We start from the raw sequence: 15593 nt of genomic DNA, 5'->3' as shown, positions 1-15593 counted from the left end.
AAATAGTGGGAAATAAATCATCGGTACAAAACTACTTTAGTGGTTTAAAGTAAAAAACAATCTCAGCTGCTCGGAACAAAAATTGTGAACTTAAACATGCTGTTTCAACTTTTTCAAAGCCAAAAGTTTTTAACTGACTAGACCAAAGTGAGCATATATTTCACACTCTGTAGACAATAGAAAAAACAAACTTCCAAAACAAATATGGCCAGAAGATGACAGTATAATCACATTTTGTACATGTATCCATTATTGAACAAACCAAATCTAGTTTATGGGTTTTGCTCCAATATTTCTTAGAGAAAGAGAAATCAAATTTTAATGTGTCTACTCAAATATTACAGTGAATTAATTATTATCCTGCTTTCATTATTGAGGAATTAGGCTATACCTCTTAACGCTCTGCACTGGATTTATCCAAAGAAAAGGTGAGTTAAGGTAAATATAGTACTGCCAGTCGGAGAGTGCTCACCTCTACAGGCATAAAGACTGAATGTAGCAACACAGAAAGAAAAACAATAGAAGCTTCCACTTCTTTGAGGAATGCGGAAATCTCTTGAAGCCACTGTTCATTTGTTTTGCAAAATTAATCCAATAATTTCACCTTCATACATTTCTAATTTTCTTCTAATTACAGCAAAATAATATATTCGTATTTATGGGATGATCATTTCATTAATATTGAATACATTGTTGAACCTTTTAAATGCACTTGAACTGCAGTTCTCAAATAGAACAGAACAGAGTTCAAAATGTGATTATGTGTGTGTTCCTCTATCTACATATATTAAGATGTCCTAAGATAGTGAGATAGAAAAATAATGTTCATTCTATGTTAGTAAAGGCATCTTTTGTTATAAGATAACATTACTGAAAGAATGAAGAAGCACTAGATAGCTCATCGGTCCATTTCAGGGCTCATAGATTCACTTGTTCAATGCTGGTTTCAATTTGATTCAACATATTCTTTCTTATATTGGACTTTAACTGACTTTTATATTATAATGTATGTGAAACATCCCCTACTTTCCCTCTAACAGTACAAACTCCATCCCTACTTTCATTATTGGGAGAGTTAGGCTCTGCCTCCAGCTATGCATCAGATTGACCCCATGAACGAAGGCTCAAGATAAGCATTGCAAATTGTCATGTTAAAGCTCAAACACACAAATACAGAATGAACTACATGTTATTCATGTTAGATGGAGAGCCCAAATTCATCAGAAAAGATGCTAACTGGACCAAAGGAGAAAAATGCTGAACTACCAAATAACTACAAATGAAAACAAAAGCAAACATTCCCAGCATAACTTCATAGTTTTAAGAAGAACAGAAACTGGGATGGGATAATTCATTCTAGATTGTAATTTTAATATTTGCACATTAAAAATGTATTTATGAATAAATAACTAGAAAAGTCAATGCACTGGTATCAATTAAGTGTCCAGGTATTACAGAAGTTGACTTGTGTTATATTTTATATACACGAACATCATCATATTTGAGTGAGCAAAACAATGAATGCACATAGAGTGAATTTAAATGCAGATAAAAATAGAGGCAAAATTGCTCCAGTAGCAAATCACAACATGCACAAACACTTTAAGAAAAAGGATCATTTAATATTTACAGGGTTAGTAGCACGCACTGATACAGCGCATTGCTGCACCCACCACATGACAAACCAACCTAGGATCCAGATTAGGACCCGAATGCAGCCATGTAACGGGTGATACCTCAGCACCACACTAGTTCACATGGAGTGGAACAGTGTGAGGTTTTTATTGTGGTGGCTGGAGTGCCAATTATGCCACCAATCCCCAGGTTTTCCCTGCAGGTTGGAGGGCCTACATGCAGGAAAGGATTTACAGTATCTGAATTATTATTGTTGTGTTTAAGTTCAATCAAACCATTAAAAAAGGAAAAATGTCAACACAGGGAGATAATCTGATTTGTGAATAATCCTTGTAACTTCAAAACGAGCAACATAAACACAATCTAGACAATCCAAATCAAGCATTTACACACCAACTCATACAGCTTCATTTTGGAGCTAACAAGGACCATGATATGTGCAACACTGAAGCTGGGAAGAAACTGGACTTTATTAGTAGGGATTGTCTTCTTTATAGAGTACAGAAGATTCCAACTCGCACATCTGTCCAACAGGCAACACATTCCCAACCTTTAGTGCAATGAAAACTAATTATATACTAAAATACATAAACTACACAGCAGTTGTATTATTATGTGACAGAAAACACAGTACAGCTTACCTTATGTACTCCTTACTTCTGTCTCCATACCACTGGCTCAATAACACCCCCATTTTTTGTTTCCCTGTTTGGGGGGGAGAGTGACTAAGAAAACTCCAGTACAGTTAGATCATCTGGCAATATTTCTAACTTTGGGACTCATATTCCTTGAAATGGGGTCAGTCATATGAGTTCCTGTGGACTTGGGTCTACAGTTCAGCAACAGATCTTGTAGGCATTTCATGTCAATTAAGTCCTTGTGTTCCTGACCCTATGGTATGAAGAGATACATAGCACTCAACTGATTGCCACTGGTAATAAGGTGCCTCAGATGGACAAAGTGGCACCTGGCCAGATCCAGCAGACTCAAACAGGTAGTCAGCATGAGCCGGAAACAGGGGTCAGCAAACTAAGGCATTCAATGCCATTTTCAGTGCCATCTAGCATATTGAGGTCTACAAAATTATTTCACATTTCTCATTAAAACTGTAGTGAAATTAATTAGTCTGTAGTATCATCAAAGTTTATTATAGTCATTATAAAATAAAATTTAAAAAAAAATCAGAAAATAAAAAATAACGCTTAAGAGCAAAATTCCGCATGCGTGAACTTCTCAATGAGCAGCCGCACACACAACAGCAGTGGCAACAGTTGCTAAAACCATCTAACTGACATGGCCTATGGAAATACAGTGCAAAATGGTAGGCAAGTGAGTGCAGCAGTCATTCTTTTCAACCTGGGTAGACAAAAGAGTTTGGTTCTGCTGTGAAAGGAAATTGAGCACATGTACTTTGTACTGTATTTTGAAAATGTTTCATGTGCTGAACATCAAATGTACAATGTTACTCCGAAACAAAGCATGAGAAGCAATTCAAGCATCATGCAGACAGAGTGTACTTTAGCACAACAGCAGTAATAAAATATGAAAAGCAAAGACGCGTTCAAACCCCTATGCAATGTTTAAACTCAGGTGGCAGAAGGCAGCTATGGACAAATGTTCAGAATGTATGGACAAAATTGAAAAACCATTTAGAGACAGAGTACCAGAAAAGATGCCTTCCTAAGCAGTGCAGAGGTTTTATTTGATTAATTGCCAAACAAAGAAAAAAAATTGTTTCCAGAATTAAAGATTTGCCCATTTTAGCAAGAACTGTAGAAAGGAAGATTTTCAAAATGGCAGAAAGCACCATTTCCAACAATTATTTGCACAGACAGATGTACCAGTCTTCAGTGAGGCTGTGTACAAAAATGTGGATATCAAGGACATTTCACGTCTACTAAAGTTGATGATGTGGCAAGAGCTTTTACTGACCATTCTGAAAGAAGAGGTATAGGCATGAAAAAATATTTGTCATTACAACAAACTGTGCCCCTGTCATGGTGGAGAAACAGCAAGGGATAGTTAGTTAATTGGATCAGTCATGAGGTTCAATTCCATTATTCAACATGAATATTAATTTATCAAAATACAGAGGTTTGATTTGACCGCTGTTATAGACACAGTTGTTAAAACAGTTAATTTTCTTATCACTCACTCACCATTAACCTAACAACAGTTTCTATTGCTACTGCAGGAGATGAACAGTGTTCACAAGGATTTGAATCTCCACTGCCCTTTGAGATGGCGCACTGGCAGAAAGGGTTTTGAGCAGTTTGATGAGTGATTTTACGTGATCTGCATGTATTTAGAAATGAAGGGTTTGAACTCCCCAGAGCTAGAGGTTGAGTGATGGCTAATAAAAGTTATGTTTTTAATGAACATTACAAGACAACATACTCTCGATATACTAAATTTGTAGTTAAAATGTGCAGGCCAAACTGTTAGCTTTATTTGACGCGTGGAAGGCATTTCTGGTGAAAATTATAGAATTGTCTTGTGAAAATCAAATTGGAAAGCTTTTATTTCAGTCGTTTGAGGGCGTGGTTATCACATCAGCTTGTTAACCACCATGGCATCATTCAGTATGTTCAACAACTTGAAATGGAATTCTCCACCATATTTCAAGACTTTGAACAAAATGGTCAAATGTTTTCTTTTTTGATCAATACAAAAAAACCTGAAGATAAAAACCTGGCTTTGCCACTGTTTGAGTAGGTAGGGATTGATAAGTTTGAAATACAGCACACTGAGCTCGAAACATCTTCACTTTGGACATGTAATTTCACAGAGCTTATATACAATTTTTAATTGTGTACTTTACCAGTAAATTAAAACAGTATCTGTTGATTTTTGAATCATCTTTCTGTGACAGGAAAATGGAAATTTTTCAAGCAGTACAAGATGTCCTTAACTAGGCTATCACACTGGAATTACTTTAGAAATACTATGAAATAAAGTGTTGATAATAAAAAAAACATAAAATTAGTATACATTTTACCATATGCAACACTGATAACTTCTTGCATCATCAAAAATATAAATATTTTTGCATGTATTAAAGTTTTCTTTCCCATTTTGAATATTTCAATGCCCAAATAACCTGCAACTGGATACTAAAAATGACTGAAAATGCAAAAAGCTAATTTATATATGCCTAGTGATCTGCGTAACCAAGCACTTCAGAGAAGATGTAGGCTTGATGTATTCATATCCAGTTCATCAAACCTATACCATAAAGGTCACACAACACATTCCCTGACTGACTGGGTGAGAAATTGAGATCTTCAGAGAATAAATAGATTTTTACAAAATATTTTGTTTATTTGGGAGTTGATGTCTGTATTATTGTCCACCCACAACTCTGGAATATGGAGAGTACAAACTGATAGAACAGCAGATGATTCAACATGTTTGACATCACCACTCTCTTGCCTCTATGAAAACATTTACTATATGCCAGCTTGAGCACATACAGTACATTTTATGTTGTGCCATCACATTTTGTTATATGGTACAGCTTACTGAACAGTGCTTCAATTACAACAATCTGCAGCTCACCAAATCCTTTCCATTTGAAATTCATGCAGAAACACTCTCGGCATTTCTTTGTCCTTTGCCCAGCAAAGAGGTTTACACAACTAAGCATCTTAAGTCTTAAAAGGCTGAGGGTTAGACATGCTTCGTCCACTGGATGGTCAATCCCAACTGACTGCTCGGTAAGCCTCACAGGACTAAAATGTGAAAACTCTCCTGTTAAACAGAAGAACATGCGCTCATAAACAGTTCACTGGCTTATTCTGAAAAGTAAGAGTTTTTTCCCTAAATTAATTGACAATAAGTTATCTAAACCAATGTTAAATGTGCCATTTAACTTTGCAGGTTTGGCATTGAGGTGGAAGCAGGGCTCCTGTGTTACACAAAAAAAGCCACATTTACTATGAGCTTTGTGAAAAATTAGGTTAAATATCAGAAAACTATCTCTGAATCAAATATTTTCATAAGCCAGGCTATGTTAATAAACAAAGAACAAAAAGACAAAAAAAAACTCATACTCATTTGTTAAGAATTTAGAAAGTAGATTTAAATTGGGATATGAAAGGAGACAAATCTTCAAAAACATACTTACAAATGATTGGCTAAGTGTTTTGGATAACAAATAGTCTGTTTACTTTTAATGTATACTGCAAAGCTGGAATTGTGCTGAACTGTCTCATCCAGGCATAAGCTGAAAGCCACTTAGTGTTTTGCCAAGTTTCACTCTTTACTGGCTGGACATCTTAACAGCTGAAAGACACCTAAAAGTAAGGAGTCAACTCCACACCTTTGGAAGGCTAATAGTGTAGATATCCAGTTAATGCGCTGATCACAATAATTGCCAATATTTAGCAGTTGCTGTCTGTTTTGTTAGCTGAAGTGCCTGCCCAGTCTTGCCGATCTGTAGTCTGCCCTCAGCTGCACAAAGCCATGGAGTAAGTTTCGATCCAAATTGGTGAGCTGGTCTCCAGAACAGACCTGTTTCAAGTTGTCAGGGGCAACAACTAGGAGATTACACAACGCATGGAGGGTGTCAAACAGCTGCAACACTAGTGGCACCTAGAGGAAAGAGGAAGACGTATGTTTTCTTAATTTGAAACTGAAAACAGTAACTATCATCAGGCAGAAACTGGTAAGGCCTTCATCCTCTGTTCCCCAATATACCTTAAACTCCTTGGCACAACGGCGATATTCTGCAACATCACAAATGGCCAGCATGCCACCCATGGAGCTGTATGTAAACTGCTGGAGGTGTTCATGGATCAGTCGGTGGAAGCGCACTCCAAGTTCAGTGAGCACTGTGTCTATATTCTTCCCATCCATTGAATTACGGACCCGCTCCACCTGTTTGTTTACATAGGCGCATACCTTGGCACAGGCCTGAAATGAAATTTACAAAATCAAGAGGAAAAAAAAAACCTTTAGATACATTTTATACAGAAACTCTTGAAAGCAAACATCACACTGAAATATCAGCCTTTTGGTTCAATACCTTAGCCACAAGGTCACACTATCTAGTTAAATTAAATATATTTCTTATTTTTGTCATTGCCTCTCACTCTGAGACTTCACATATGCATGAAGTTCTTTAACCTTAAAGCCCTGGAATCTTCAGTCCTGATCCCAGGTGAAAGGACATAACGGCTAGGACCAGAATACTTACATTAGTATACTGGATCATTACATTATTCTCGTCCTCTGGTTTGAAGTCAGTCTTTTTCTGCTCAGTAGCAAGTATATGCTTCATCTGTCCTACCATGCAGTTCAATGTCCTGGATAGGTAACAAGGGTACATTTGGAATATTGCTTCTTTAATTTGCATTGTACACTACAGTGAATATATTTCAAAAGATGAAATACGTTACAGTCCTTTCTATGAACACTGCAAATGGCGACAGATTAAAAGCTTAATCTTTTTTGTTTACTATAAAGAATAATGGGCAGACAAGTCTAGTAAAACCCTTTTACCCTAGATAGCCATGTGCAGTCAAAATATTACATATTAACATAAAGGCTAATATGAAGGATAAACTAATCAAAACAAAGTTTGAGAAGTGGAAGTTTCCATGTGTGCCCAGGTATAGCATTTCTACCTAATAATACTAGAAATGCTCACGTATCTTACAGACCCTCTGGGTTAATAACTGACCTGTCAATTCCTGTGTCCAACTTGACTTCCATCTGCTCAATGACCTCCTTTTTCTTGTGCAAACACTCTGTGAGTTTTGGAGAAGAGCTGGATAACACAAAGAATAATACTGAAGTGTATTAATGACAAGTATCTCTTAATTCCAGCATTATTTATATATCTACACCAAAACACCTGCTGAAAGGAAAGCCTCACAGCATCTGCAGCCAATTTATGATAATAAAAATTAGGTTAAAAATTATAGACGATTGCGACTGCAGAAATCTAGAGAATTGTTATTATATACTGGAAAACAATTCACATAACATTACTTTCTCCTGAGTTCACTTAAAGTTAAGTTGGCTAACAATCAAAATTAAATAAAAAAACACACTTCATTAACTGATTGAAACACTGCATTTCATTATCAGTGTACACAATACAAAATATTAAGATGATTTTATACTAGAATCCAAATAATACAGTCATATGAAAAAGTTTGGGAACCCCTCTTAATTCTTTGGATTTTTGTTTATCACTGGCTGAACTTTTAAATTTATTGGATTAACAAAAAATATGCAATTTGCATCACAATAAAATTAGGCAGGTGCATAAATTTGGGCACCCGAACAGAGATATTACATCAATACTTAGTTGAGCTTCCTTTTGCAAATATAACAGCCTCTAGACGCCTCCTATTGCCTTTGATTAGGGTCTGAATTCTGGATGGAGGTATTTTTGACCATTCTTCCATACAAAATCTGTCTAATTCAGTTAAATTTGATGGCTGCTGAGCATGGACAGCTTGCTTCGTATCATCCCATTGATATCCCGATGATATTCAAGTTAGGGGACTGTGACCATTCCAGAACATTGTACTTCTCCCTCTGCACAAATGCCTTTGTAGATTTCGAACTGTGTTTTGGGTCATTGTCTTGTTGGAATATCCAACTCCTGCGTAACTTCAACTTTGTGACTGATGCTTGAACATTATTCTGAAGAATTTGTTGATACTGGGTTGAATTCATTCGACCCTCGACTTTAACAAGGGCCCCAGTCCCTGAACTAGCCATACAGTCCCACAGCATGATGGAACCTCCACCAAATTTGACAGCACATAGCAAGTATTTTTCTTGGAATGCGGTGTTCTTCTTCTGCCATGCAGAGCACTTTTTGTAATGACCAAATAACTCCATTTTTGTCTCATCAGTCCAAAGCACTTTGTTCCAAAATGAACTGGCTTGTCTAAATGAGCATTTGCATACAACAAGTGACTCTGTTTGTGGCACGAGTGCAGAAAGGGCTTCTTTCTCATCACCCTGCCATACAGATGTTCTTTGTGCAAATTGTGCTGAATTGTAGAATAATTTACAGATACACCATCTGCAGCAAGATGTTCTTGCAGGTCTTTGGAGGTGATCTGTGGGTTGTCTGTAACCATTCTCACAATCCTGCGCATATACCGCTCCTGTAGTTTTCTTGGCATGCCAGACATGTATTTAACAGCAACTGTGCTTGTGGCCTTCCATTTCCTGTTTCCATTCCTTAAAGTTGAAACTGACAGTTTAAACCACTGAGATAGCTTTTTGTAGCCTTCCCCTAAACCATGATATCTGAACAATCTTTGTTTTCAGATCTTTTGAGAGTTGTTTTGAGGATCCGATGCTATCACTCTTCAGAGGAGAGTCAGAGGGAAGCACAAGTTGCAAATGACCACCTTAAATAACATTTCTCATGATTGGACATACCTATCTATGAAGTTCAAGGCTTAACAAGCTAATCCAACCAATTTGGTGTTGCAAGTAATCAGTATTGAGCAGTTACATGCATTTAAATCAGCAAAATTACAAGGGGACCCAAATTTTTGCACAGCCAGTTTTTCACATTTGATTTAATTTCATGCAACTAAATACTACGTCACTAAAAATCTTTGTTCGGAAAACACCCCAGTACTCAGATGTTCCTAGGAAATGAGACATACCACTGTTATCTTTTTTGTTGAAAGTAGAGTAAATGATTAAGCAGGCTGAAAGGGGTTCCCAAACATTTTCCTATGACTGTATATATACTAATCAAGCTTTGAATGCACATGAATTATACACTGATCCATAACTGACTGAACAGAGACAAGGCCTTAATTACCTGGATGGGATTCTTTCCTTGACCTTGGTATAACCAGATGAGTGAGCTGACTTAATTTATAAAATCAACTTGCCTTTATTGATAAAAATCAATCAATGCTTAAAAAGCTAAGTACAATAAATAATCAGTTAAATATAATGTTTCCTTTACAGTGCATCCGGAAAGTATTCAAAGTGCATCACTTTTCCACATTTTGTTATGTTACAGCCTTATTCCAAAATGGATTAACTTAATTTTTTTCCTCAGAATTATACACACAACACCCCATAATGACAACGTGAAAAAAGTTTACTTGAGGTTTTTGCAAATTTATTAAAAATAAAAACACTGAGAAATCACATGTACATAAGTATTCACAGCATTGTTGTTGTGTGTAGAATTCTGAGGAAAAAAATGAATTTAATCCATTTTGGAATAAGGCTGTAACATAACAAAATGTGGAAAAAGTGATGCACTGTGAATACTTTCCGGATGCACTGTATACTTGTCACCATTTAGGTTACAGGATTCTGAAAGGCACTAGCTATGTAGTTGCTGTCCACTACATTCTTTTACACTACAAAATGTTAATGGAGAAGAATCAGGCAAATAATATGAAGTTCAATTAATATATTCAATGCCTTTGAAAAAATGCCAAGATACTAATTCCATAAAACTCTTCCCTAGTTGGGAATAGAAGGAAAATGGTAAAGGTATGATTTTCTATATGCTACAAATAGCAAGAACTATCCAGCTACTTTAAAACACAATAACACCCTGCAGTTACACATTTTAGGATGTGGGATAGGTGTTGTCATTCCAAAGAAATTCAGAATTCATCACTTATTACTGCTTGTAATTAAACTCTGCCTAATTTTTTGCAATCTACTACTACTGTTACTTCTACATATCCGCAAGATAAATTGTCTTTGTTTTGTTTTTGCATATACAATAATACTCTGGTATTAGACAAGAACTTGGGTCAGACTGTAAATGGAAAAAAGAACTAGGAAATAATAACTAAATGGGCCAGTCGCTTATTATAAAGGAAAGTCAGCCAGTTGTAATCACTGACTAACCGGTTTGTGCTTTTCTACCTTTGACAGTTCTAAGAGAGTTGTAATAGCAGTTCACAGCAGTGGGTCAATTTGGGAAGATGGTGGGATGGTAAGAGCACACTGCTCTGAGAAGCAGAGACTCCCTGTCAGTCATAAGGGATATACAGAAGTGTAATAGGTATCTGACAAAATGAAAAGTATTAAAAATTGAATCACATCTACAATACTGCTAATAGAAAGTTTTAATATACAATTGTTTTTTCTCAGCAGTGTCAAAATAACACCAAACCAGGAGAATAAATATTCATTCTGGAATATATTTATCAATAGCACAACGAGCCCCCACAACCCTGATTTGTTTTTTGTTTTGTTTTTTTAAATGTGAACATCACAAGTATATTTAATTTAATATAAAAGAATAGTCTATAAAAGTTTTTTATCTTCCAGTAAAAAGCTCATATTCAAAATTAAAGAAAACATAACAGAATTCACTCTACAACAAAAGGATGTCAAAAAATAATTCTGCAGCTAAATAAGTCTTTTTAGAGAATACAGTGGTGTGAAAAACTATTTGCCCCCTTCCTGATTTCTTATTCTTTTGCATGTTTGTCACACAAAATGTTTATGATCATCAAACACATTTAACCATTAGTCAAATATAACACAAGTAAACACAAAATGCAGTTTTTAAATGATGGTTTTAATTATTTAGGGAGAAAAAATCCAAACCTACATGGCCCTGTGTGAAAAAGTAATTGCCCCCTGAACCTAATAACTGGTTGGGCCACCCTTAGCAGCAATAACTGCAATCAAGCGTTTGCGATACCTTGCAATGAGTCTTTTACAGCGCTCTGGAGGAATTTTGGCCCACTCATCTTGGCAGAATTGTTGTAATTCAGCTTTATTTGAAGGTTTTCTAGCATGAACCGCCTTTTTAAGGTCATGCCATAGCATCTCAATTGGATTCAGGTCAGGACTTTGACTAGGCCACTCCAAAGTCTTCATTTTGTTTTTCTTCAGCCATTCAGAGGTGGATTTGCTGGTGTGTTTTGGGTCATTGTCCTGTTGCAGCACCCAAGATCACTTCAGCTTGAGTTGACGAACAGATGGCCGGACATTCTCCTTCAGGATTTTTGGTAGACAGTAGAATTCATGGTTCCATCTATCACAGCAAGCCTTCCAGGTCCTGAAGCAGCAAAACAACCCCAGACCATCACACTACCACCACCATATTTTACTGTTGGTATGATGTTCTTTTCTGAAATGCTGTGTTCCTTTTACGCCAGATGTAACGGGACATTTGCCTTCCAAAAAGTTCAACTTTTGTCTCATCAGTCCACAAGGTATTTTCCCAAAAGTCTTGGCAATCATTGAGATGTTTCTTAGCAAAATTGAGACGAGCCCTAATGTTCTTTTGCTTAACAGTGGTTTGTGTCTTGGAAATCTGCCATGCAGGCCGTTTTTGCCCAGTCTCTTTCTTATGGTGGAGTCGTGAACACTGACCTTAATTGAGGCAAGTGAGGCCTGCAGTTCTTGAGACGTTGTACTGGGGTCTTTTGTGACCTCTCGGATGAGTCGTCTCTGCGCTCTTGGGGTAGTTTTGGTCGGCCGGCCACTCCTGGGAAGGTTCACCACTGTTCCATGTTTTTGCCATTTGTGGATAATGGCTCTCACTGTGGTTCGCTGGAATCCCAAAGCTTTAGAAATGGCTTTATAACCTTTACCAGACTGATAGATCTCAATTACTTCTGTTCTCATTTGTTCCTGAATTTCTTTGGATCTTGGCATGATGTCTAGCTTTTGAAGTGCTTTTGGTCTACTTCTCTGTGTCAGGCAGCTCCTATTTAAGTGATTTCTTGATTGAAACAGGTGTGGCAGTAATCAGGCCTGGGGGTGGCTATGGAAATTGAACTCAGGTGTGATACACCACAGTTAGGTTATTTTTTAACAAGGGGCAATTACTTTTTCACACAGGGCCATGTAGGTTTAGATTTTTTTTCTCCCTAAATAATAAAAACCATCATTTAAAAACTGCATTTTGTGTTTACTTGTGTTATATTTGACTAATGGTTAAATGTGTTTGATGATCAGAAACATTTTGTGTGACAAACATGCAAAAGAATAAGAAATCAGGAAGGGGGCAAATAGTTTTTTACACCACTGTATATTAACACTTTCTGGGTAGTGCTCAACAAATAACTCAACAGAGCTTCAAGCAAGTGAAATGTGTGAAGTAAAAAACAATACAGTGACATAATATGCTCAAACTACTGAACTACAAAAAAAGTTAAGAAAATTCTGACGCACACATTTCTAGCACATACTCATTTCTGCATTCTGTTCAAACAAATAGAAACAAAATATTTCCCAAATATAAATTCCACTTTATTTTACTTCACTTACCTGATCAACGGCATGAGATGATCATTAAACTGCTTATCAAAAAGATGGAAGATAGTGTTAGCTTGTTGTACTACATCCAGGAAGTACAGGTTTGCATTCTTAGAGTCAGCGGAGGGAATAGCTATTAAAAAACAAAAACAAAAACGTTTAAGAGAGCTGGGGGCTAACTTGAAAACACTGCCCTCTTCTGGTCAAACATTCTTCAGAAGCACTTAATTCTAAGGTTCCTTATTCACAAAAAACAATGTATGAAACACTATTAACGACTTTGACTAAAGAGTCAAATTATTTCATTACAATTATTTCCTATCTATTAATAATTTTGTAATAGTGCAACTTCAGTTTACAAAGCAGTGACATAACAAGAAATGTTAAGATCACCATAAAGTACATGGTGTCAAAAAAAGATGCAGACTTAAAAGATCTCAACATAGAAGTTTTGAATGATTATTAACATGTTTCAGTAGAATACAGGATCACATATTTATTCCACAAAAAACAGACCTGCCAATCCAATTTCCAGGGCATAGTCAATGTGATCAACACATAGGTAGTCTACCAGCAAAAGAAAGATGGAGAAGGCATTCTTTGGGAGGTCAGGAGGGTCAGACAACTGCAAGAAGTTGGGGAAAAAAGAAACCAAGTCAATAAGACAAAAGCCTACAATACAATAATAATGTCACAGTTTCACTGTCATTTGTGATGTTATAGAACACAGGTTTATATTAAAAAAATGGCAAATTTACTTCAATATATTAAGTTTTATATCCAGCTTGAATTAGCTTTTTGGCTCTCAGGTAGTTGAAAAGTGATATAAAATACAGATCTTCTTACAACTCCCATATAAAGGGATATAAAATACAGATCTTCTGACAATCCCCATATCTTTCAAGTACTCTTTCCTCCCACAGTATATGCTTCCCCTAGTCCAGTTTTCAATTGTCTCATAAAAAAGGAGGAAATGAAGGTCATTCATACTGGGGAAAAAAATCCATAAAAATAAGAAGGTATGCTCTTTTTTGTACTCTAGTGACATGGGATTAGAATAATCACTCATCACTCTTGCATGCCATATAAAGCAGTTAAGGGACGTTGGCATCAGGAAAGGCATCTTGTGATAAAAAAAAATTGAATGGAACTTATTGCAGAGCTGTCAAGTCTATCATGCATCTAAACATATGGCGATGTTACAATTAAGAAGGAAAACATTTTAAAATGCTTTTGACTCTTTAGTATTTCCAAGCATTGGCTGATAGTGAATCATTTTGACAGCACCTATGCCTCAGACAAGCAGGTCTAGGAGGGGGCTGAAGAGATGTATGGGACTGAATGCAGAACATGCTACAGAAGGAACTGTGGGAGGTGAAATAGGACAATTTATAGCAACAGTTATCATCAGTTATCATCAGAAAATGTGCATTTAAAATAAGATGCTTTTTTTTGTGCCATGAAAATAAAGGCTTATGGTACTGCATTAGTTGCAACACTCCTGCATTCACATTTTTCTGTGATTACCTTTAACCGCCCTTGGCCTAAAGACTGATTTGCATATACAGTCAATATGCACAACACTACCTGGAGGAGTTGAAGATAGTTATACCCAACAGAAATGTAAAATGTTTGGACAATATTAAATGTGTGGTTTCTTTTGAGTAAGTATTTAAATTGTAAAAGAAGCTTTTTGATGCTATATGTCTATTGAAAATGTTCTTGGCAGGATTGGATTTCGGTTTGTCCACTTGATATTTTAGTGTAGACAAATATATTCAATAAGGCAAAGCAAATAGTTGCTAGTTTTTCCACCATTTCTCAAATAGCTGATTTGTATATGTCACAGTTATGAGCCTCTATCATGTGATAATGTACAACCTGGTATTCTATGTCTGAACAAGGTGACCAGTGGCCATCCAGGGCACTGCTTAGATTACTTGGCCTGTTAAAAGGTTTTGGGAGAAGGCAGAAATTATAAGAGTTGATAATGATTTTTGTGGTGTTTTACCAGGATATGAAGATGGGACAGGGTGACAGAAACATACTCTATAGAACTATCAATGTGCTTATCCTGCTTGCTCATGATGATGGGACAGGGTGACAGAAACATACTCTATAGAACTATCAATGTGCTTATCCTGCTTGCTCATGATGAAATGCAACAAATTTTTTGCTCCCTGGGTTCAGCTTTACTTTAAAGTGCACCTTCATTTTTCATAGACCCAAGTACACTGGACAGACAGGGTCACCTACTGCACAATTTTTGTGACAGCTGAATGCTGGCTGTCAATCCAAAACAACATTTCTAAGGTAATAACACTCTCAGCGTAACTTGCTTTGCAAAAAAAGCAAGACACTACATTACGACAGGAATGAGAAAAATAAATAAGAGTATGTATAGTAAGGTGAGTTCTCCAGAAGGATGAAGTTGTAATTAAACCATATGAGAAAGGTGCAGAGGTCCACGGTTGCGTCTTACATCTTCAATTTGTAGTGTGTAAGTCATGACACAGCAATTCAAATGAAACTCAATACAAGTGATAAAAAAGGACTATTTCTCAGCTAAGTTGGAGAACTCAGGAATTCAAGCTGTATCACGTATGGACTTGGCATATAAGGATTCAAAAAAAAAAAAAAAACATGATTTTGTCATTTTTATATGCATCTGATTTTCTCTGGAAAAAAAATGCAGTTTTCACTACATTTGCTAGAAAATATTAATC

General features: G+C 36.3%; 1 protein-coding gene across 1 annotated transcript in view; it reads right to left on the bottom strand.

The window, feature by feature from the left end:
* Window positions 1-4931: 4931 nt before the first annotated feature.
* Window positions 4932-15593, bottom strand: part of exoc5 (exocyst complex component 5) — a 46642-nt gene continuing 35980 nt past the window's right edge. The window contains exons 13-18 of the mRNA XM_039741173.1: window positions 13384-13492; window positions 12880-13000; window positions 7319-7405; window positions 6833-6941; window positions 6334-6549; window positions 4932-6228 (exon numbers count right to left, since the gene is read on the bottom strand). Coding sequence (XP_039597107.1) covers window positions 6040-6228; window positions 6334-6549; window positions 6833-6941; window positions 7319-7405; window positions 12880-13000; window positions 13384-13492 — 831 coding nt within the window. The 3' untranslated portion in view covers window positions 4932-6039. The remainder of the gene's footprint in view (window positions 6229-6333; window positions 6550-6832; window positions 6942-7318; window positions 7406-12879; window positions 13001-13383; window positions 13493-15593) is intronic.

This window comes from Polypterus senegalus, chromosome 18 (assembly GCF_016835505.1).
Source record: "Polypterus senegalus isolate Bchr_013 chromosome 18, ASM1683550v1, whole genome shotgun sequence".
Taxonomy (NCBI): domain Eukaryota; kingdom Metazoa; phylum Chordata; class Cladistia; order Polypteriformes; family Polypteridae; genus Polypterus; species Polypterus senegalus.
The sequence above is the reverse complement of the archived record's forward strand: the minus strand, read 5'-3'. Positions and strand labels throughout refer to the sequence as shown.